This window comes from Drosophila busckii, chromosome 2L (genome assembly GCF_011750605.1).
Source record: "Drosophila busckii strain San Diego stock center, stock number 13000-0081.31 chromosome 2L, ASM1175060v1, whole genome shotgun sequence".
NCBI classification, from domain to species: domain Eukaryota; kingdom Metazoa; phylum Arthropoda; class Insecta; order Diptera; family Drosophilidae; genus Drosophila; species Drosophila busckii.
In genome coordinates, this window is record NC_046604.1 from 4,673,051 (window position 1) to 4,697,696 (window position 24,646).

Genomic DNA, 24,646 nt, shown 5'->3' on the forward strand with positions numbered 1-24,646 from the left:
TTTTATGTTTGCATTGCAAGTGGCATTAAATTGGCATGCGCCTGGAATTTGTTACCAAATATTGATGCCGCTCTGTGCAGTAGTAGCCAAGTATCTAGCAAGTTTCTAAAAAAATATTTCCTTTACATAAGCAGCGATTGCTCAAAACGTCGCCTAATCAACGTAGCTCGAGCTACCGCATTACGCAGACGACGCCCATGCGCAATTGTTGCAGCCACTTTGATGATAGAGTGTAGCCAGTGTAGGCGCCGCATGTGGCAAGCACACAGTGCGGCAATTAAAAGGCGCTTTAAGAGCTTAACAAACGCCTCAACTGCCATTGCATATTATTATATTATTGTATGAAATGTTTGCCTACAACAAACACTTGCATGCAAATCGAGTTATACAACAAAATGTGTGTCAGCAAATGAACTCGCCGCATCATCCTGTCAAGGTTGCCCCAGCTGCGTGTCAAGAGATGCTTACTAAACAAAAAAGCAGAAAAAAATAAGTCAACTGACTGCTCTCGTCGCAGCTGCGCCCCTGCGCTTTCCCCCCCGCTCTCACTCTCACAACAAATTTCAGTGTCACGCTCAGCGCTCAAGCTTCAAAATAAGCAAAAAGAAAACAAGTTGCCTTACAGCTACAACAAAAATTACAAATAAATTGCGCCTTCTGACCTTGAGCTGTGGCATTAAATTGCCACAGTTTTGGCTTTACCCAAAAATACGAAAAAAAAATAAAACAAAAGCAACCACAACAAAAGTTGGATTAGCCGGCATTTTTTTTGGTTATTGTTGTTTTGGCGCTGCTGCGTAAAATGTTGCAAGAATTTTTGGCTAACATTATAAGCAACTTAAGTTAAACGCTACCCTGTAAAAATTTACTACTATTAAAATGTTTATAAACAACCTTCATTTTGCATATTAAAACAGTTGCTCCAAGCTATTTAATTGTTAACACAATGCAGGGCATTGTGGCTTTCAGTTCAGACTCGAAGTTAATTGCAGCAAGTGCAATTTGTAGCTGCAACAATTACGGCCAATTGCAAAAGGTGTTGCCAAGCCTGGCACAGTGGTTGACCCTGTCCGTGGCCAATAAATGAACGCAGCACGTGCTTCTCACTCAATCGATGGCAAATGCAAGACTTTAAACATTCTGTAATTAACTGTTTTATATTATTTTGTTTCTTTGTTGCAACTCATGCTGTTTTAACTGCAATGAAGCTTTGATAATTACCCAAGCAACTAACAGGTAATATACAAATTCTAAGAAAAAATATAAATGATCATCATTATATTTTCTTATAATCTAAAATATATTAAAATTTTAAAATAAGTTGCATTTGGGACTAATGCAATGCATGGGCGTAGAAGAGTTTGAAGATTTTACAATTCTTAGTTAAATTATTATCAAATAGAGATCATGGACATTTCTATGTCCATATATTTGTTCAACTTAGACATTTTAAAACATTAATGTCTTAATTATTAAAATATTTAAGAAATTCGCATTTCAAATATTAATAAATAGAATCTAATTTAGTCGCAATTCAAAATAGTTTAAAGCAAAAAATGCAACAAATTTATAAATCGTCAGTTTGGGATTTTGGTCGTTGATCTTTTAGCTTAAATAGATTTTGAATCTACATATAATATATATACATATTTTTGAATTGGTAATTTTTAAAATTGCAGTTATCATGGAATTGTAAAAAGAAATTATATAAAACTGTCAGAAATTTTTGATTCAACAATTTGAACGATTATTTTGAGTCTGAGCACTTGGCTGCGACTTAATTTCGCCAAGCTATGCGCAATTTTCGCAGCTTGGATGTTGTAAGAATGCATGTAAAAATGGTTATTGAATTTATGATTAATGCTTACACGGCTTGTCATTGAGCGAGACACAGACTCCGGCTACGGCCCTGACAAATTGGCCTGGCCAAGGCCAGCAGCAGCAGCAGCGGCAACAACAATAACAATGTAACCGGGAAATCGTCAGAGGCAGCCGCAGTCGCAGCCGCGTGTGTTGCAAGCTTCGCTTTGTGCAATGATAGCTGTTGCAAGTCTGTGGACGTGCCGACTGATAACTGAATCAACAAAATGAGCTGCAATCATAACAAATGTACAATTGAGTGAATCAACGAAGAGCAACAAATGGCATTTGTTTTATTTTTTTTGCTTGTATTTTGGTATTTTGCTCGCATTTTTTTATATTTTTTTCCGTAACGTAACCAGCTGTAGTCTGAAATCCCAAATGAAAATAAAAGCAGCAAAACTGTTGCTGAATCCCAATGCGCTGGGGGGGAGGCAGTCAGTCAGTCAGTCAGTCAGTGGTAGGTAACCAGGCATTTCGACAGACGGTGCCAAGGGGGTGCCATGCTTGAAGAGGTTTGTGCAAATGCAATTACCTTGGCAGCAAACGTAAGCGTAACACCAAAAACTAAAAATCGAGTCAGTAAGACAGCCAGACGGGCATAACCAACGATCAATATGAGTATCAACGACTGACGGGGCACGAGCAAACAACAAACAGCAAACGGCACACGAAGCACGCGCTGGGGAGTGAGAAAAGCAGGCGCTGTGCCAAAACGAAAGACTTAGGCAAAAAACTTGCTTGGCACGCGCTGCACAATGAAAATAAAATCTCAGCGATTATAATCGCAGTAACTTAAAAAACAACAGCAGCACTTGTGCTCAAACTTCACGTTGCGAGCAGACAAAACAAACGCGCAAGTTGATAATATAATAGATTGCTATATAGTTTGCAGACAGAGAGAGAGAGAGAGAGAGAGCGTAACATTAAGAGAGTGAGAGCGCTTATTGAGAGCAGGTTGCATGTGGGCGTCAAACAAGTTGCGAGCTGCAATCAAACTGCATTGATCGCAGTTTAGTGTTAGATGTTGCTGCAGTAGCTAATATATAAAAATTTTTATATAAATGTATAATATTAAAATATAGAAAATAATTGAAAATATAATTTATAATGCAGTATTTGTGAAAAAATGAATTATGATAGTTAAGCCAAGCGTTGAAGCAGAAAGAAACGGTCGATTCAAATTACAATCAAATAACTGAGTAAACTATAAAAATGACTTTAAGATCTGACTTAACTACTAAATAATAATTAAGTTTTTAGTTTATTTATACTATTTGATAAGCTTAGTTAATTAGGTGGGTTTATATAAAACTTTTTAAGCAATTAAAGAAATATCTTAGCCTCCGCTGTAGGTTAGTTCAGAAATGAGAGCAGGTTCACTTGATTTAATATTGCCCATAATATACGAAATAGTTGGTCGAGAGTGCTCTTGCAGCTTGTATTAATAATAACTTATTTACCTCTAGCAGTTATATAGTCTATAAATGGGTTCAAATTTGATCCCCAGGGCGTGGAATGCTTCAAGGATCTGCTGATGACTCTCCAGTTTATATTAGTTTTAATTATTAATAAAAACGGCAATATTTTTGATTCATCATTAGCATCTATTACCTGTGTGACTGCAGCAAGTTGAACTGCAGGCTGGCAAGAAGTTCGAGCCGAAGCTCGAGCCGATCAGCTGAGCAACGAAGCGGCTGCAACAAGATTGACGGCAGGTTGGCAACAAGTTCGATGCAACTCAAGCCGAACAGCCGCTTGCTTGGCTTCAGCACAGGCGAGATCAGCTGAGCAACGAAGCGGCTGCAACAGGTTTGACTGCAGTTTGGATGCAACTCAAGCCGAACGGCCGCTAGCTTAGAGCCCTGCGCTCAAGCACAGCCGAGATCAGTTGAGTGACGAAGCTTCAACAGAGTGGTTGGCAGTTGTTAAAGTGGCTACGAGCGTAGAAAACGCGTGCGCGTGTGTGCCAAGACAGCGAACGTCATAAGCGATTGAAAGCAATCGCAAATCTCAAGTCGAGCGAAGGCGCAGATGCCTGGCAAGTCAAGTTGTGGCTCAATCAGATAATTCAATATATAGTAGAAAGCTGTTCTGTGTGTGTTGTCTATTAGTGATATAAAAAATGTTTTCAAACTATCGCTTAGCGCTGCTGCTGCACTGCCTGGTGGCATTGCTGGTCTGCGGCAGCGTCGACGCCTTCACCATATTGTCGCCCTTTAGCTACAGTTCGCTGAGCTTTAAGAATCTGCTCAATAGCGTCCTATTGTCCAGCAATGCCAATTTGGCTGGCGGCGGACGCAATCTCAAGTCCGATGTGCTTGAAGATGCCTCACTGATAACGGTAAGTGTTGCCCCAAGTTGCCCATAAGTTGACCCAAAACAAACTTGTGGAATATTCATTCATGCTACGCTTGCTGCGGTTGACCAAACAATGCAAGCCAAAGTTGTTAGCATTGACATTTGTTATTATTACAGTTTTAAGCTGTTATTGTTGTTAACGTTGTTGTTGCTGTTGCTGTTGCTTACCGTTTCAGTTTTTTCTACTGTGCGCTTTGAAGTTTTTTATGATTTTAGTTCCACACAGTGCTGTGTATTTTTTTCTTTCTATGTTAAATAAATTTACACATTTTGTTGCCTGACTTTTGTTAAAAGAAAGTTTCTGTACAATCTTTTTACTTGTATTTTAAGCTATTGCAGTTCAGTGACTTTCAGCGCAGTTTCTACAAATTTATGAGAACTTATTAGACTTGAAGCAAAGCAAAAGAAAACTACAAATGCCATAAATTCTTCCAACAAAATGAATATGCTTGAGAACTAGACTAGTCAACTATTGGCCTTAGCTGCGTTTATTCATGCCTATTAAAATTTAATTTACGTTCATATAATTATTGCAAATGCATATACCAGCAGCTAATAGCAAAGGTCACAACAGCAATGCAATGAAAAATGGAAAACATTGAAAATATCACACACACAACACACAATAATTTTGGCAGTCAAATATTAAAGAGCAAACAAACATTGAGAATTACCACACTACTGGCTGAGGAGGTGCAGCTAAACACTTGTTAATAGCCAAAGCCAATAAACTCAATTGACAAATTAACAAACAGCAGAAGAAGCAGAAGTTTCATAGCAAAGGCAAAGCCATAACGTAATAACGTAATGTGAATTATGCGTATTACGTGAGGCTTAAATAAAAGCTAAGCAGTAACTGTTTGGCTTATGCAAAGTCATGGGCTAGGCTGACAAACGTGTGCGTAGAAAATATAAAAAATATATAACTCTTCAACAATTTCTGCACGTTGCCAATTGCATAAGCGTGGCCAAAAGGGAGAGATAAATGCGAGCAAGAGACAGAGACAGAGAGACACCTTTAATGACAGCAGTAACAAATTGGAATTGTCAACTAACAGACACACACACAACAGACGAAATAATCAACATGCAATTAGGCTAACCTGTCGACTGGCTGACTGACTTTGAAATATGGGTTAGCAGCCCTCGTTTTGCATGCAGCCCTCCCCCCACCCAAGCCGCTGCTGTTGGCAATTTTCGAATCCCCTCTTTGTTGAGCTCTCTTCGCGTCTTTTGTTGTTTGTCGCACAAAGAAAGCAAAACAACAACAATAAGGAAATAGCCGATTGCAATAGTTTAGTTTTTTTTATTTTTTTTTATTTTGTTTTAAAGTTTACTTTTGCTTTTGGGCATTTGATTTGAGTTTATATTTGGTCCGCTCTTTGTTTTGGCGCTCTAATTTGAATTCAAAGCGCTTCCGCATTGTTTTTTTTGTATAATTTTTGCATGCAACAAAAGATTTGTCAATTGTTGTCATCGGGCTGTGATTACATAGTCCAGAGTCAGCTTGACAAATGACTGAGCAAAAGGTCGATGAAATTAGCCTAGGAGCAGTGCGAAGTGCGCAATCATTTAATATTTAATTCTGAAAGTGTTAATAACAGTTGAAAGCTTAATTATACTTAAGTTAATGGCAGCTATATAAAAAAATAATTAATACAATTTAATTCGTCAAACTGTGCTACAGCAGAACTAAGAGTTAGTGGCATTGAAGCTTGGCTTGGATTAATAGTTATAGCTTTTGCTTTAAGCCGCTGATTCGTCTTCGATTCGTGTGCCAATTCCTCAAGCAGATCGATTTGGCTCGCTTTGGAGTTCAAATGTGATTAACCTTTGCGTTTTGATGTCATTAAATTGATGTCAGACTCAATAAAAAGTTAGCATATATATGCGCATATTTATGCGCAGCACTGTTCGAAGTACACAAGTCAATATCAAGGTCAGTTACAAAATCTCTGAGACGGCGGCAGCTGATGAAAACCAAAAGTGGTTGTTTGGCTTTCCTTGTAGCAAACCAATCGAATAACAACAAAAGTGTTTTATGCTAATGAGCGGCCCATAAAAACAATACACAGCACAATCGAAATCAAACAAGCGTTGACATTAAACAACAACAAAAGCGACGGCAGTGGCTAAATTTGCATTGAAATTACAACAAAAGTGCAAACAAAGCAAAATACACACACACAATCGATTAGCCGAGACACAAACCACGCACACACACACACACACACACACACACACACTCACATGCATTTAGTGGGTCATGATGCGAAGCTGTGTGCATGTGAATTTTGGTTGAAGGTGCTAATAAAACTTTTTGCAGTTAGCACAACGGTAACTAAAACTAAATCATAAACTAAAGCAAAGCTGAAAAATAATTTGCAGCTTGTCATGCAAAACAAATGTGTAATATTTAATTTAATTTAATTAAATTTTTGGCAATTTATGGCGCTTGCTTTTTGATTTATTTACACAGCTCTACATAGTATATTTATTTTATATTTGCCAGCATAAATATTAGTTTGAATTTTAGCATTGGCAGCTTGCAGAAAAAAGTTTTGTTTTGCAGGCGAGCTAAATAATTGCAAATATTCTACATGAAACGCGTTCTATAAATATTTCCTAGCGCAGCGCAATTTTCAGCAGCGCAAATAAATTGATTTTACTTATATAACCAAATTTTATTAAATTTTAATCTAAATCAGGCAAAGGAAATACAAAATAAAATGAGTTGGCTGCGAGTTTTTGATTGCGCAAAACGTTTGCACTTTGCTTGCAATTGCAACACCTAGTAAAATTTCACAATGCAGCAAGCAGTAAGTGGTAAGAGGGGTAGAAGAAGAAGCAGTTGGCAGCTGGCCGCCTCCTGCTGCTGCAGCTGCTGCTGCTGCTGAGGCGCTTAGGCAAATATTGTCTGTGCCATTTCGTTAAGCCAGCGCCAGCGCCGTCGCAACTGTGTGTCAAGCGGCTATTTGGGCAAGAAAAACACGAGCTGACAGCTGTTGAAATATGTACGCATAGAATATTAAGTGGGAAAACTTTGGGCAAAAGAGCACAAAGAAAATTGCATAACAAAGCGAGTAAGGAAATTGGCCAAAAATCATCAAAACAAAACAAAGCAACTGAACAACTGAACAACTGAAACTGAAATTAATAAAATATATGTCTATATAGTATCAAGTAAACATTGCAGGCGTACGTACCACTTCCTCATGTTGGCCAACCAGCCGGCAAAGTAAGTTGGCCATTGCAATTGTTTACTCCCCACACACAGTACTTGTGCTTATTAAAATAAGACTTGGCCAAGCTGCTGCTGCTGTTGGTAGCTGCTGACTGCCAAGGTTAATTAAAATGCCAAACAGCTTTATGCATGTTTGTTAACTGCTGCTCCTGGTGCTTTTTGCTTTTGAATTTGTGTAATCGCGTGTTGCTATTGTTAAATAAGCCAACAACAATTATTTCGGCACCCCCTTTTAAGGCGCTTATATAACGCTGGCAAGCTTATCAAGCGCACATCACAACGAACCTACGAACGAGGCAGCAAGTGCGGAAAAAGCAGCATAAACTAGCAACGCACACTGCGTATGCGTAATATATACGTGACTAGCCTGCCTAGAAATTCTTTACGAGCCGCCGCCGAGCCGGCGAGCTCATAATTTTGTATATCATAAAAATAATTTGAATTTCATGCAGGTGATAAAAAATAAATAAAAAAGCAGCAATTAAAAAATGTGACATAAAATTTCAATTTCATTTAATAGATGAAAGTTCAGGCCAAAGTTAATAAAGTGTTCAAGTCAATTATGAAATAAATCTGAGCACAAATTGTTATCTACGCTCACTGCTGTAGCTTAACAATTTACTTACTTAGCTTGCTGCACCGCAACGTCTGCAGCAGCTTGTTTAACTTGTTGATGCCACAAATTAAAATTCATTAGCCCCAAATTGCTGTGGTAAAGCCAGAGTCGTGTCGTTGGTTCCTCTCACCTCAACGGGTTTGCAATATTTCGCACAGGCAAAAAATATGTGTGTGTGGGTGTGTCTTGTGCAAGGGCTGGCAACTCAATTTCACACTGTCATGATTTGCACTTCTGCCATTCTAATGAAAGTTTTTTTCATTTGCAACTCTTTTACTCTCTTGATTTTTATTTGTCGGTTTTGCTGACTGGCAGCCGAAATTAATACGCAAATACGGTTATCCATCAGAGACGCATACGGTGGTAACCAAGGACGGTTATATACTCGAAATGCATCGCATACCAAAGAAGGGCGCGCAGCCAGTGCTGCTAATGCATGGGATACTGGATACCTCGGCCACGTGGGTGCTGATGGGTCCCAAGTCGGGACTGCTCATGCTATAATAAATTAATGTTATAATATATTAGGCTATATGCTGTCTGATCTGGGCTATGACGTCTGGATGGGCAACTCGCGTGGCAATCGCTATTCGAAAAATCACACGAGTCTCAACAGCGACTATCAGGAGTTCTGGGACTTCACTTTCCATGAAATGGGCAAGTACGATCTGCCTGCGAACATCGACTATATTTTAAGCAAAACCGGCTATGAGCAGCTGCACTACATTGGCCACTCCCAGGGCACGGCCATCTTCTGGGTGCTCTGCTCCGAGCAGCCCGCGTATTCGCAAAAAATCACATCGATGCATGCGCTGGCGCCCATTGCCTATATACACGACATGAAGAGTCCGCTCTTTCGCACGCTGGTGCTTTTCCTCGATTTTCTAACGGTCAGTGCTGCATTTAGCCAAAACACACAGAACATTTCATTTTCGTTTCGTTTCGTTTGTGTTCGCAGGCAGCGACGCGTATGTTGCGCATCACGGAATTTATGCCAAACACTAAATTCCTGGTGGACCACAGCCAGGTTGTCTGCCACGACAATGCCATGACGCAGGATGTCTGCTCGAATATTCTATTCCTGGTTGCTGGCTACAATTCGGAGCAGCTCAACAAGGTATGGCAACGGCATGTTTGTGGCCAATTGCTAGGCTCATTCTCATTGTGTTTGAGTGTGTGTGTGTGTGTGAAATCAATTGAGTTAAGCGTCTAAATGAAGTTGGCACTCAATTAAGTTAGCAAATTTAGTAGTGCATGTGCGCAAAGTTAATGATAGTTTGCCAATTGAAATGTTTATGCGGTGCACCAATGCGTATGCGCAATAATTAGCTAGCAAATTTATTTATTTAATTCAATTGCAAATATTTGGCTGTAAGCTGCAAGTTTTAACACAGTGCGTATACGCAATAATTAGTTAGAGAACTTTATGTATTTATTTCTTTTACTCATTTGCTAACAAATTTGCATTTATTAACTTACCCTGTCGCTCAGTTTACTGCGTATACTTAATAATTACACAGTGAGCTTTTTGATTTATTTGTATTTCTATAAGTTGACAATATTTGCAATCTTCATTGAAATTCAACTCTTAGCTTAACACAACAACGAGTCCTATGCACACTGCGTATACGCAATAATAAGATAAGTTAAATAACTTTACAATCTTTAATTAAGTTCGAGCCTCAGTTATGGGACTAATCAGCTAAGTTATCCACAGTCAGCTGCAAATACGCAGCGTATACGTAATTACAACTTACAGCTGCTCAAGAGTCTATTGATCTGCTTCAACTGAATCCCGCACTTTCTCAATTTCACACTTTGTTAATCCATAAACAGCGAGTTAATCGATTTGCATTTCCAATTATTGTCAATTAATGCAAAGAGTCAGTGCATTGTTTGCCCGTCGGCAGACAACAGACCGCACATTTGCAAGTTATGCCTGTCGTTGCAGCTTAAATTACATGCTCAACACACAGAGCAGCAGGTGTAGGGGCTATTATCTATAATGTCATTGCTTGTTATCGGCTTAGGGAGCAGGCAAATGAGCATAATTAACCGGCAGAGGCGACAGCGCCCAACAGCAAGCGACAATGCATGCAAATTAGGCTCACTGCTGACCTAATATGAACCAACAGCAGCGACAGCGACAGCGACTGTGGCAGTGGCAACAGCAGTTGACGGTTATTAGCTTAGAGGGCTGAGAGTGCAAGTCTGGGGGGCAACAGTGCGTATGGTTGATTATTAAGTTAATGCAGCGTGTGTCTTTAAATATTTAATATATTTTAATGCGTATTTTTCTGAACTGCAGACTATGCTGCCTGTAATGCTTAGCCACACCCCGTCGGGCGCTTCGATTAAGCAGCTGGAGCACTTTGGTCAGCTAATGAAGTCGGGACACTTTCGCAAATTCGATCGCGGCTATTTGAGAAATCAACTCGAATACAATCGCATGACGCCGCCGGATTACGACTTGTCGCGGGTGAAGGTGCCCGTGGCGCTTTACTACTCGGTCAACGATCTGCTGGTGTCCACCACGGGCGTCGATAGACTGGCGCGCGAGCTGCCCAATGTTATCGACAAGTATCTGGTGCCAATGGAGCGTTTCAATCATTTGGATTTCCTTTGGGCCATCGATGTCAAGCCGCTGGTCTACAATCGCCTCGTGCGCAATATCAGACGCGTTGAGAATCATCGTGCCAAGCTTACAGCCAATCTGGCCAGCTATCTGGCTATGCAGCTGCAGCGGCAGCAGCAGTTGCAGCAACAAATGCAAATGCAGGCTCTGCGCAGCTCAGCTTTGCCCCCCAATGTGCATTTACCACACGAGCAGGGCTTACTAACAACAACAACAACCACACAAGCTACGGCCACCACAACAGATGAGACGCAAACAGAGGCAGAGCTGGCTGCTGCTGCTGCTGTTGAAACCACAACCACAGCGGCAACCATTGCTGAAATAACCGCCGCGTGACTTGTCCAACCTGCAAGTTCTCATCTTGTGTAATTCCATTTTTGACTGTGATGACAATTTTTTTTAAACAACGACAACAACAACTTCGAACTCAGGCACGCCAGCAACCATTCGAAGAAAAAATTACATTTTCGCAACACTCGAGCCCAACTTTAACGCAAACTACACTCGTCGTATCTGCAACATGTTCACATGTGTTTACTATAAACTAACTGTTTTGTATGGGGCAATGCTTTCAACAATTTCCATTTATTTATGTTTATGTACAAATTTATGAATAACTTGTAATGTTTACGTATGTTTAATAAATATATATATATTTTAAGTTAACTGACAAGTTTGTTACTTTGTTGATGTTGATGTAAGCAAATTTATGTTACATATTTATTGGGTCCTTTAGCTTTTGCAGTGCTATATAGGATTGGATTATTGAAAAGTCTCAACTGCTCGAGTTAAGTGTAAGCTTGAATATATTTTTGAACTTAGTAAAATTAAGGCTAAGGAATGGATCTGTTTTTTATTCCGCTTTACATTTTAACTAAAGGTAGCTTTACCTCAGAGTATCATTTATTTTCATAAATTGCAATAACCATTGCGAAAAGTAATTCTTGTAGCTCAATATGCAAATTTCCGACAGTTACTTTTGATATAAAAGTTATTTTTTGCCACTTTCCGCATATTAGTTTTTATACTAATGTTGCAATATAAAATTTAATTGAGCGCAAGCTGAGGCCTGCTTAACTATCATTGCAATATGTATTTTATATTATCATGAGAAATAAATTAAATTAATGATAGAACACAACTTGACGACGACGAAGATGATGATGATGTGATTTACTTTCGCTCCAGCTGAGGCCTTAGCAATGTTGTTGGACTGCTGCTATATCTACCATTGCTGGTAACACTTCACTTAGTCCTAGCTGCGAATGGAATAGCTTAGAAGCACTTGCGGTTTACATTGGATGTGTCGGGCTCGTCGTATTCCTGCTTGGAGATCCACATTTACTGGAAGCTCGACATGTTAAAATGAATGAAATTAATAATTCTATGGTCAAAATTTAAAGCGTTTCAAAAACTAGTTAAAAATATATATTATAAATATTATTCAAAATTTTTTTGAATTCATTTTCATCTTTAGGAGGCTCACATCAACAAAATTAAAAACAGAGTTCATAAGCCTTTTTGTTTTTGCCAAGTGTTAATAATATATTTAACGTTGTAGTACCTACTATATATTTAGATTTATAATCTGATTGGTAAACTTATTTTTACCCGTTCATGTCGTTATATACTTTGTGGCACACAGCTTTCGAATTTATACAAGAGTAACATTTTCTTAAAGCCCAGGCAAAAGTATGCAACAGATATTGCAAGCGATTTGCGGAACAGCCGCAAGTTGGGCTTAACTCAAAATCTTGCGCTGCTTAATTGCAACTTAAATTGCAGCTCGTTTTCGTAAGAAAAACCTTCTGCTGTCGTCAGTCCTTGTATCCAGATATTTGGATGGCCCTCATCATCCTCATTCACGGCATTGTGCATTTCAGCGAGCAGCTTAAGCCGCTTGGCAAATTGATTGCCTTCATTTCGCGTTGCACTATTGACACTGGCACAGAAATGTGGCAAAAGGCAAGCGAGTCCAACGGCACAGGTAAGCAAACTTGCGGCACGCACTGTTGCTAAATAAACACTCGAGACAAATAGCAGCGCGTTTGTGGCTTGAATAAAGTTAAATTGCGGCTGCAGATTCAACTGCGGGCTGAGCAAACAAACTGCAGCAGCAGCAGCAGTCGCTACGATATGAAAAATGTTGACTTCATGTTGATGTTGACAACTAAACAGTGCAACTTGCAATGCGCCACAAATTGTTTCCGTTGAGCAAAGCTGAAGAACAAATTTCGCGAATTGTATGTTGGGTATATTAAAAACAGAGATCTAAAGCGAAGCGTTTGAGGCAAATATAAATAATGAAAGAATTTATTGTTGATAGCAAAAACTTCAATTGAAGTCGGTATGAAAATCTTTTAAAATAATGTTTAAGTTTTTATAGAAAAAATCAACATAATAAGGGAATAAAATAAAAATGAGTTTTTAACTTTTATTGTTGATTTCTGTTATGCAAAATAAATGTAAAAAACTGTGAACAAAATGTAAAGCTTTATTAATTGAACTGCGCGATTAATTTGTGAACGGATTAAGGCTATGAAAGCTATGATGAGATGCTGAGGATGAGACGACAGAGAGAGAAAACCATAAGAAACTGTCAACTGAATTGTTTCGTCTTTTAAGTTGGCTTAAATTAAAGGTAAGTAACAAAAATCGTTTTCACTTCTATAATAAATAGCAAGGCATTAAACTAAATGACATATAGCTAATCAAAAAACATTTAATGCAGCTAAATGTTTATTAAATTGTTGCAACTTAAGAGCTTAAATTTGTCAGATGGATATATGTACATGTTGGTCTGTTGTCTTGTTGTTTGTCTTTACTTTGGTTGCATGACAACTGCAAGGATAACAAACAAGCAAAGGACAGGCGCCGTTGCAGTACGCACAACTGACACAAATTCAAGTTTAATTATAGTTTGAGCTAGCCACCCACACACACACGCACACGCACACACACTCGCGTATAGTCTCTAACTAACTTTTGTAGTCAGCAAATTCTACACAAGTGACTTCGATTGGCTGCTGCCACGCCCATGACGCCATCTTGTCGCACAGCTCGCCTAACTAACGCGTTGCCAGCTCTGCCCTCTCTCTCTCTCTTTATCTCTCTCTTTGCTCTTTCGCTATCGCTGCTGTGTAAACAAGGCATTAAGTACAACAAAATAATTAAAGTCAATTAGTGTTGCTTGCTGTTGCGAGTCCTTTGCTAGTTAAAGTTCTTCTACTGGCCTAGCCTGTCCTGGCCTGTCCCGGCCTGGCTTGTTGTTGATTTAGTTAGGCATATACTTATATATAATGCCCTGCCACTGCTGTGTGGCAGCTGCGCTGAGCTCTTGTCATTAGTGGCATGCACGCTGCTCTTATGTCTGCCACATAGCGAATTGTAATTAACTACTTTAATATCAGTAGCAGCAGCAGCAGCAGCAGAATTTTTGTTGTTGTAAATTCATTTTTACTTTATGGTAAGCTGCTGTAAATACTTTGATCGCCCTGATGCGCTTAACAATTGGCTATACGTTAACTGTAAATGGCATTTTAATCAACGCCGCATATATATTTACATTAATATATATCCATGTATATCAGCAGCTCAAGCAGCCAGCGCATTGCTGCTGATTCAATTACACAACAAAGACTATAGCACAATATATATTTTAAACAATAATTCCCGCTCTCTTTCGCTCTTTTGTTGCTGTTGTTGTTGTTGTTGCTTGTATTGTTGTTGACTTTTGTTGGAGTCGAGCAGAACTTTTACAAGTGGCAAGTGAATTGCAATTTTAGAAACAGTTGCAAGTTTCAAGTTGTTTTGGGCAACATTTCGCCGTAACCCAAAAGTGCACTTCAAATAAACAATGTAGCCCTGGTCATGGTCAGGCCAATTGTTTTTCAATGAATTAAGCTGATTTGCCAAGTGCTCTTGTTACAATCAGTCAAGTGCAACTGTTTGCTTTGTTTTAATTTTAAGCAAATCGATTTCGTAGCTTTTAAATATTTATAAGCCATAAATTTTGTCCATTGACAAGCTTAAAAATAAGCTCTTATCGTTAAGCCTAAAAACAAGTTTAGCCTTTAATAAATGGTTTGGCTAAAACTTAAATCTGATAAAGAATTTTAAAGAGCTTAAGCTTGTCGATTCAAAATTCACATATTTGTAAAATAGAAATTTCGCTTGAAGCGTGAAGCGCAGAAACTTTGGCTAGTAATTAGCTGTTATCTAAACGCAAAATTGACCAAAAACACAGTTGCCACTAAAAGTTTAGCAACAACATAAATATTATTGAGCGCGGCAAACCGAAAGCCAAAAAAAAATAATTCTGTCAACTCAACAGAAATAGAAAATGCTGCGCTTATGGCCAAAGCTAATAATAACAACTAAAACAACAATAACAGACCAAAGTATGGCTATAATAATAATGTAGCAAACGCAAACTATTGCAGGCGGGAGAGAGTGAAAGAGAGGGGGGAGGGGGGAAGGGCAGTGAGCACTTTCGATTGCTGGTGCTTTTTTGTGTTGAGCTCAGCGCAAAATTTGCAACAAAAACGCAAAAGTTCAGCTGTGTGGGAAATGTTTGTGGTCAGTGGGCGTGCGTGTGTGTGGGCGTGGTCAGTGCACATTATGCGTTATGATTTACACAATGAGCCACCGAACCGTCGAACCGCCGTCGAAACAGTTGAACTTTGGCTGTTTGGCTCGTTGAGTTTTACGATTTTGCACGATAAGACTAACGAGCAAAGTTCGGGGCCAAAAGGAATAAGGATGCTAATGTAAAGTGCCGGCAACTACTTCAGCAGCAGCCGCAGCCGCATAACAATGGCAGTAGCTCAGCAAATTGGCCATCAGTCAGGTAAACAGCAAAGCCGTCAACACCTCTTAGTCAACGTACCAAGAAAACTTCAATAACATCATTAAAATGTTGAGACAGCGCCAAGGGGACGGGCACTCACTTAAATTGAGCAGCAGCAGCAGCAGCAGCAGTGCCGGCTGGCAGGATACTCACTCATAAATGGGCACTTGGCAGGCGGCCAACATAAATATGACTTCTAAAATGTCCAAAGGACTTTGGCAAGCAAATTAGTTTGTTAAACTGCAGCGCAGTCAACGTCGCCCGGCCCGGATGCTATCAAGGATACTTTTGCGCATAATTTAAAATATTCATGCCAAAAATTTTGCCAGCCATTGTTGGCAATGATGAATTGTTTACCCAGGAAAAAAATGGCTACGACGACAGGCAGGCAGGCAGCCGCCATTAAGTGTAAACAAATTATTAATCATACGCAGCGTGCGCCACTGCGCATAGCTTCAACTTCAGCTCATTAGCAGCCCAAGCACAAGGCATTTGGCAATTTCATCCAAGCCAAATGTAATTTAAATACAAATTTTGTTTTCTTTCGCTCTTGCCTGCGGCACTGAATTTTCATTCTCATTTTCGTTTTCATTTACATTTACATTTTCATGAAATGGCATTTTGAAGTGTGCAATTGTCGATTGCGGAGACTGCGGAGGATTGAGAGTTCGGTTTAAGTTTTAATGCTTTAGAAAATCATTAGACCAGGCATAGGCATTTCGTATGCAAATTTGCTTTTCGCACAAATTGTAATTTCGAAGAAGTCAATATGCCAATAGGCGTTGCTTTGAAGTGTCGCCCATGGGCGTGGCACAGTTTATTGCTTAACGATTTACGTTCGCCTCATTGGCAAATTGCTTCTGAAGCGGAAATGTAATTTGTGTTCTCTCTCTCTCTCTCTTTCTATAGTTTAGAGCTGAGAATTTGCAGCAAGCAAGCGAAAGTTTCTATAAAATATTTATATACAATTAGCTTTAAAGCTGCTGGCCTTAAGGCTAGCCTATTAAATCGACGATGCGAATATATGTAAGTGCACTTGAGCAGGCATTGAGTAACCGACAGCGACAGCGATGAGTAAGTTGAGCGAACTTACCATTTAAAAAGCCGGTTTATGTTCAGGTAATCGATGAGCAGGTGCCAAATATTTATGCTGAAAGTGAAATTGAACGGGAAACGCGGCTATTAAAAAATGCTTTTGGCTCGCTTATAAAGTGGGCCAAGTGTGCAGCCACACACTTCGTCAACTACTTACAGCTAAAAACGATTGAAATTCAATCAAGTTCAATCAGAGCGTTTAAAAAATTTACAACTCATTGCGCCAAGGCGAATTATTTGATACTCTTTGCAAAATTTGCGGGTATATAATTAAAAATGATGGATTATTATCTTGTTTATCAACTTAATCTTATCTTATTCGGAAATTGGTCTGCTCCAAGTATTTGCAATTACTTACTTTTTTAGGAAATGCTTAGCTGAATTAATTTTTAAATACTCAATTGTAATAATTTACTTTTACTCTCAACTGATTATAGTCGAAAGCTAAAATAATGCTTATGAACTTCTTCGCACTTTAAGCAAAGATTCAGATTGTTGCCAAAAATATTTCATAACTAATTGAAATTTGACTTTTAGCTTAGCTGCCACAAGAGTCAAGAGCTTCATTTAAAGACATTTTTAAATGAATGATAAACTTTCTAAGTCAACGCAATTAAATATTTCAGAATATGCCTAAAGTCTCAAGGCATTTTAAAATTGTGTAAAGATTTCCAATATTGTTTGCTTTCTTGAATGTCTCGGCTTTCAGGAAATTCAATCCGTTACAAACAAGCCAAGAAATCAGCTAAGCCCTTGAGCAAATCTGATCAAATTCACAGCTGGCAACGCAGACACACTGAGAGTTGAGTTGCCAAAACCCGTAACCGTTTCGATAAACACTGCAAATATGTTTGTTGTTGTTGTTGTTGTCTCGGTTGTTTTATAAGCGCAAGTTGAAGCTGCAAACGGTTTAGTTCCTCGCCGTAAACATAACTAGTCACAACAGAGCGCGCTACAAGAAACAGAGCGGAAGCTGTCAGTTAACCAGTTGAGAGAAACAGCGAGACAGATACAGAGAGAGAGAGAGAGAGAGAGAGCGTGAAACAGGAGCAACTTGCTGTTGATATAAACAAAAGGCCAGCCAAGCCAAAGTGAACGTGTCGCGACTTGTTTCTTGTTGTTGTTGCTTATAAACCTAATTCATTGTCACAGTTGCCCTCGCATTCCAAACCAAAATGCCGCGCATGCCAATGAACGCAGCAACGTCGCTGCCGCTGCTGCTGTTGCTGCTGCTGCTGCTAACAGCACAAGCCTTCAGCGCTGCTGTTAAGCCCACCACGACAACAGCAGCTGCAGTGCTGGATGAGGAGGCGGCGAGCAGCTCTATGGGCACTGTGGAATCGGAAACGTTTACAGTTGAAATCGATGCAGATGTGATACTAACCACTGAAGATGGCGTTGAGCCATTTACGGGGCTGCAAGAGAATCAGTTCAGCAGCACCGAGGAGCCGCTGCCCGAGTCAGTGCTGCAGCAGCTGGCCAAGGAACGCGCCGAGCGGCAGCAGCAGCAGCAGCTGAGCTTGCCACTTGCCACACTCAACGAGACAGCAGAGCAAAGCAAAAGTGTGATAACAACTACGCCAGCGAGTGTGATAACCACTCAACGCTATGCTGAGGCCAAGCTGTATAGCGTTAATAGCTTGCAAGACATGGATATGGACATGGCCGCAATGCAGCAGCAGCCAGAGTTAGAGACAACCACCTACATGTCGCCCTTGGAGGAAACTGCTTCGCCCTTGACCAATCTGGGCAACTACTACAACACCTTCGAGCCACAAGCTGCCAATGGTGAGGAGCAGTCCACACACATTTCGCAGCTGGCGTCGCAGCACGATACGAACACCTTTGAAATGCCCTACGAGGAGCAGCTTATAGCCACCACAGATATGGCCATGCCTGAAATTTCTGTAGCCAGAACTATGGCCAGCACTGCGCCTGCGCTGGCAGAGACTACAACTGAGGCTGCTGCTGCTGCTGCTGCTGCTGTGGCGGAGACAACGCCAGAGCCAACAGAGTTGAAAGATTTGATGCTAGAAATGGAACGTCAGCTGGCCAAGGCTTCAATGTACAATGACAACGAGCGGGATGAGCTTGTGGCCAGCATTGAGGGCGACACTGAGCTGCCTTTGCTAGCTGTGGACACCAACATTGAGCCACAAAGCACAGATGCAACGCCCCAACAGACGCAGCTTGATGCCACCAGCAACACGGAGATCGCAGTCAATACAACAAATGTGGCTGAAACCACCACAAGTCCGCCTGAAACCACCGAAAGTGCTCCTCAAACCACAACAAATGCGCCGGCAACCACCACAAGTGCTCCTCAAACCACAACAAATGCGCCGGCAACCACCACAAGTGCTCCTCAAACCACAACAAATGCGCCTGAAACCACCGAAAGTTCTCCTATCACAAGTAGTAGCAGCAGCACCACCGAAGTTTACTTCACAACCACAGCTGAAACCACTACAAGTGAAGCAAGCACCACTAGCATGCCTCATCTATTAGCAGATTATCAAACCACACTTAGCCCCATGACAATCGTAGAATATATAAGCACCACCAGCATGCCAGCCACAACAACCGCCGCTAGTACCACCGCACCACCGAGTATGCCAACAACTATTGAAATTATTTCTGAAACAACAACGATGAGCTACTGAAACAAGCAGCAGCACCACAGAAATGTCTACAACAAGCTCACCAACAACTACACCAACAACTACAACAACTTCACCAACAACTACAACAACAGAGCTAAGCCTGTCTGAAACAACGATAGCTACTGAAACAGCATCCACATTATGTCTTACAAACAAGCTCAACACCAACTACAACAACAACAACTGCTATACCAACAACAATTCCAATTGCAACTCGAGCAACGAGAGCGCCGCGCATTGAGCGCATCTTCAATTCGGATGGCGTGGAGGTGCTTTATGGTTATTCATCGGTGGTGCGCACGAACCGCTCTTGAGCTTCAGCCACATGCTCAAATTACCAAATATGACCTAGTCAAGGTCAGCTTGCCATAAAAATTAACAGCGACAACTTAATACTTAAACAAAACACATCGAAAAAGAAATAAATGTTAGTTTTTCATTTGAGCGTATTTCAAATTCTTAGCATTGTGATAAAATCAAAAAATATAACGAAACGCGAGGCGACAAATTATTGTGCAAAAATAGTTTGTGTGCATGGGCAAACGAAATGAATGAAAATAAAAGTGAAACGATTTTATAATTTATAAATAAAACATGAATTACCATACACCCCAAGTCTGTTTACTTTTACACAAGCGAACTTTAGCTATTGGTATTTTAATAAATGGTTTTAACTATGCAACCATAAAACAAAGATACCATACACACATGTGTGTGTGTGTGTGTGTCGTAATATGGAAGCCTAAGCTAGAGCTAGTCAGAAAAACAAATTATGTAAAATAAGTTATATATTGCCATTGGGGATTGGCAACCAGTTTACGAAATACTTAAAGTAATCCAATGAACCTACAAATTGAAAAAATACTAGTCAACTAACTAGTTTGCTGCCAATTGAAAAGAAAACGCCTTGGCAAATATGTCTTTAGTATATTCTAATGCTTTTACAATAAATTTCACAAGCATTTGAGTGCATGATTCACTTTGCAGCGCCCCAAGCCACAAATCAGTTTCGATGAGAGCGCTGTGGATGGAGCTGGAGCTGAGCCCGCATGGAGTCTGCCCACCTGCTTTTGAAACCGGCATTAGCCAAAGACTTTGTCATACAATTTTTTGGGCTTTTGGTTATGTTCCGGCATGCGCAGACATTCGGACAGCTGCTGGCATTGTCATGTATTTATTAATCATGGGTCTGGCCCATGCAAACGAAGCTACCGATCTGGTTTGGCGACAAATGCCGAATGCTCAGTTATTTTTATAGAGCACTTAGCATATGGCTGTGGCTCATTCATTGCTTAATATTGATAAGCACGTTTTAAGTTTTCAAGTGTTGTGCTATATACTAATTGCCATCGCTGTGAACTTGACGAGAGGCGCTAAAATGCATGTTAAATTCGGATTGAGTAAACGAGCTTATGAAGGTTTAGCTAGAAACGGGGAATTTTTCCATTAATAAACGTAACTTAGCCACGCGCTGTGCAATTGCATACGATATGCAAAATGTATGCATTAGTCATAAATTGTATATACTGCAAATAAAAGCTTAATCTACAATCGTACGCCAAGCTTTATTCAAAGATTAAATTGACACTTTAGACTGGGAACAGTCTAAAATAGAGGATTACACTCCAAACAGCAACAATTCGCTATTAACTAATGTCTGTTCAGACAGCGTAGATATTTTAGCTTTTAGCTTTACTATTTTGTTGTGATTGAACAGATGAATTGATTGAAAACAGAGCTTTCAAATCACTAATAATATTGTTTCCCCTAAAAGTATGTTACGCATTTATTGTATTTTATTGTAAGCTCGACTTTGACTGACAACCAGTTTTTAATTGCAATACAAATAGCTGCATATGATTGATTGATTCTCTTTAATGCGTCTTGCAGTTGTATATATTACATTAAAAAAATCACCTAAAAAACACTTGTGCATTAATTGAACCTAGAACCTGTTGTAAGATGACGAAAGTCTGAACTCAGCAATAAGTATAAAAGCAGACGACAATTTCCAATGAAAACCATTCTAATTCTCAACTATGAAGTTCATTGTGCTATTCACTTTTTTGTTGCTTGCTCTGGTGGCGGTGCAGGCAACACCAATTCGTCAACGCTATGGCGGAGGCGGACCTAGAGGTGGTGGCGCTAATGCCAATGCTAACGCCAGTGCCTCGGCTCAAGGAAATGGCAGGGCATCCGCCTCAGCAAATGCCTCGGCATCGGCGGGCTCCAATGGTAGAAGACATGGATAGACGACGGTAGTCAAGAATTGTTCAAAAATGCCTTCTGAAATGTAAAAGTTCATTAATTGTTAATTAAATATAAAATTAAAATACAAATATTACACGTTATCAGTAATCAGCGTTTATATTGATTGTTGTGTATACAAAAATAAAAGTTAATGTATCTTATCTAATGCATCTTGGAAAGTATAAATCTGGCAATATTATTGCATTAGCATCATTCTCAATATGAAGTTCTTTGTGCTGTTTCTGTTTCTTCTATTTGCCGTCCTGTCAGCTCAGCCTCAAATAGTAGAAGACTTGAATTGGAGCCACGCATATCGATGAACCAATAAAAAGTTAAAAAAGCAGCTTAGCGTTTCCAAATATAAAAAAATGTTTTTTGCCTCTACTAATATTAAACCTTTTCTTTTGCGAGTTTGCACTGTGCTTTTATATCTTTCATATATCTTTTCGATTAGATGACTCTAATCTCTAACACGCTATGCTCGAAGAAGAAACGCAATAATGAAATAATTATAATTCTGTCTAAACATCTAAAATATGCATCAATTATGTTTTGCTTATGCAAAATAAATTTTGAAAAACCATTTTTTTTTATTATACATATATATATACATATACATATATATGTACTTGGAGTAGTATAAAAGGCACGTTGATATTTGGACTAAAATCATTCCCAAAATGAAGTTCTTTGCGCTGTTTGTGTTTCTTCTATTCGCCCTGCTGTCGGTTCGGGCAGATCCTGCTATAGATGATATTCGTTCTGCTGGCCGAAGGACTGGTCCCAAGAATATTCCACCAGTCCCCAAATAATAGTCGCTGATGGAAAATTAGAAGACATGGATAAACTGGAGCCACGTACAGCAATGAAATCAATAAAATGTTGTAATAATTAAGAGCAAAGAATATATAATGCAAAAAAATTGTTTCTGAACAGTAAAATTTGTTGGTCTACCAAATATAAATATTTTTGGGTTTTTCTTTTACGAGTGCTCAATATCTACCTAAAATGCTTCAATTATGTTTTGCTTATGCAAAATAAGACTTTAGGAAACATTTTATTTTGCTTCTCATGAATATATTAATGATAATATATACTTGGAGCACTCTAAAAGTGACACGCGCCGTCTTTTCTATTCTCCCTGTTGTCAGTTCGGGCAGATCCTGCAGTAGATGAGACTCGCTCTGCTGGCCGCAGGACTGGTTCCAAGAATATCCCACCAGAAGCCAGATTATAGTCTGCATCAGCAGCTGGCACGGTAATAAACTTAAACAATAAAAACAATTAATAAAACTTAGCAACAAATGCACAGCTTACAACTAATAAATATTACTATTTATTGAAATGTCAGTCAATCTTGTTTGAGGAACTGCAACAAATATAATTGTATATTAAAATATGTAAATAAAGGAATCATTTCTCTTACGCAGTTTACTAAATTTTAAAACTTACGCAAGTCAGCATATGCAAAATTCAGATATAAAGAAAGTTAAGAGTACACTCAATTCATCAACAACGATTCCTTTTTGTATAATTAAAAAAGTTTACTGTTATGTCTAGTGATGATAAAATAAAAGTGGTGCAAACTTTCGAAACACTTTAAAAGCTTTTAGAAATGTAAAACAATATGTATTCTGCATTGAAGATACATCAGGCCAACTGACTAATGCTTAGTTAGCAGAATATTAATTTGTTTAAGCTAAAGCAAATATCGAAAACAAAACACAAAATCGAACACAAACATCATTTGCATAGCTGGGCAAACAGACGTGGTGTCCAAACCTGTTTACATAATGCCCAAATTTATTGTTTAGATTCGTTTATGAGATTTGCATTAATAGAACAACTAATTAATAGGCACGTTAAACACCATAATAAACATTTAGATTTCAAAGCAAAAAGTATAACAACTTTCACAACAAGATTCAGGCAAATTTCATGCAGACCCATGGCAATAAATATTTAAATTAACTATATAATATTTAAAAAAAATTATGTATTTTGTTGCACAGTGTAATTGTGGCTGGAAGCTGTAGACAAAACAAAACTTTCAATTTATTAAACCAAGCAAAATGATCAGGAACCTGTTTTGATAAAAATCAAAATAAACACAACATGATTTTGTGTTTGCAATTGCTAAGAACGCAAATCTTCTTTTGTCTGTTATCGTTTATTAACGGCTTAGCTTGGAATATATGTTAGGCAAATGAAATCATTGTTTGAACGCCCCTGATCTCTGGCTGTGAAGTCCCCCGAACAGAAATCTTCAGTTGCGAAAATTCACACACATTTGCTAATTCAATCAGCAACTGAAATGTTTAGTTAAGACAAAATATATGTAAACTATTCAAAAACATTTATTTCTTTTTAAATTTATAAGTTATCCAAAATTAAAACTCTAACGGGAACCATCGCAAGCGATTGACTAAAATCTCGACGAACTTGGACTTAACCGCGCAAGCGGCCTCCAGCTTGGGAATTTGCACCAGCATTAGCACTACCACTAGCCACTCCATTGCCAGTGGTTTGGGAAGAAGATTGAGCGTTGGCCTCAGCAACACCACCACGTCCTCCTGAGCTGGAGCTTGAAGATGAGCTTGCGCTAGAGCTGCTGCTGCTGCCACCACCGAAACCGCCGAGGCCGCCGCCGCCACGTCTGTTTCCAAAATTGTTTCCAGCTCCTTGAGCAGAAGATTGTGCGCCAGCCTGTGCATTTGCGTTACCGCCACCGCCACCGAATTGTGGTGCAGCTGCTGCCACAGCCAGGATGCAGAGAACGATTACGACCTTCATGATGTTGAATGTATAAAGTTGCTGAACAGACTCAATGATCAAGCGGCTTGGGGCTGAGCTTTTATAGTCGCCAAACCTAAGGCGAATCCAATTCCAACAAAAAAGACAATAAATAAATAGCCAAAACGATACTCGACGCCAGCAATTAGCATATAGATGCGTATAAATAATAATCAGGAATTAGACAAAACACTGATGAGCTAAGTTAAAGCTTGGCATTATCCAAAACCACAAAAACTGGTAGTCAAATTGATTTAATCCACACAGCTTTAAGAGGAAA

General features: G+C 39.3%; 2 protein-coding genes across 2 annotated transcripts; one reads left to right on the forward strand and one right to left on the reverse strand.

Annotated features, from left to right (window-relative positions):
- Positions 1-3,973: 3,973 nt before the first annotated feature.
- LOC108596470 (mucin-5AC) lies at positions 3,974-19,507 on the forward strand (the record flags this gene model as incomplete). Its single annotated transcript, XM_033294013.1, has 8 exons — positions 3,974-4,204; positions 8,397-8,569; positions 8,605-8,971; positions 9,040-9,198; positions 10,390-11,048; positions 12,600-12,703; positions 17,813-19,252; positions 19,317-19,507. Coding segments are annotated over exons 1-8 (3,312 nt in total), but the record flags the coding sequence as incomplete, so codon positions are not given.
- Positions 19,508-23,912: 4,405 nt separating this feature from the next.
- Positions 23,913-24,391, reverse strand: LOC117134899 (spore wall protein 1-like). Its single transcript, XM_033294286.1, has one exon. The coding sequence runs from the start codon at positions 24,364-24,366 to the stop codon at positions 24,022-24,024; it is 345 nt and encodes a 114-aa protein (XP_033150177.1). The 5' UTR covers positions 24,367-24,391; the 3' UTR covers positions 23,913-24,021.
- Between the last annotated feature and the right edge of the window lie 255 nt (positions 24,392-24,646).

Excerpts from the sequence above, each read along its gene's own strand:
- LOC117134899 (XM_033294286.1), bottom strand. The coding sequence starts at position 24,366 with ATGAAGGTCGTAATCGTTCTCTGCATCCTGGCTGTGGCAGCAGCTGCA.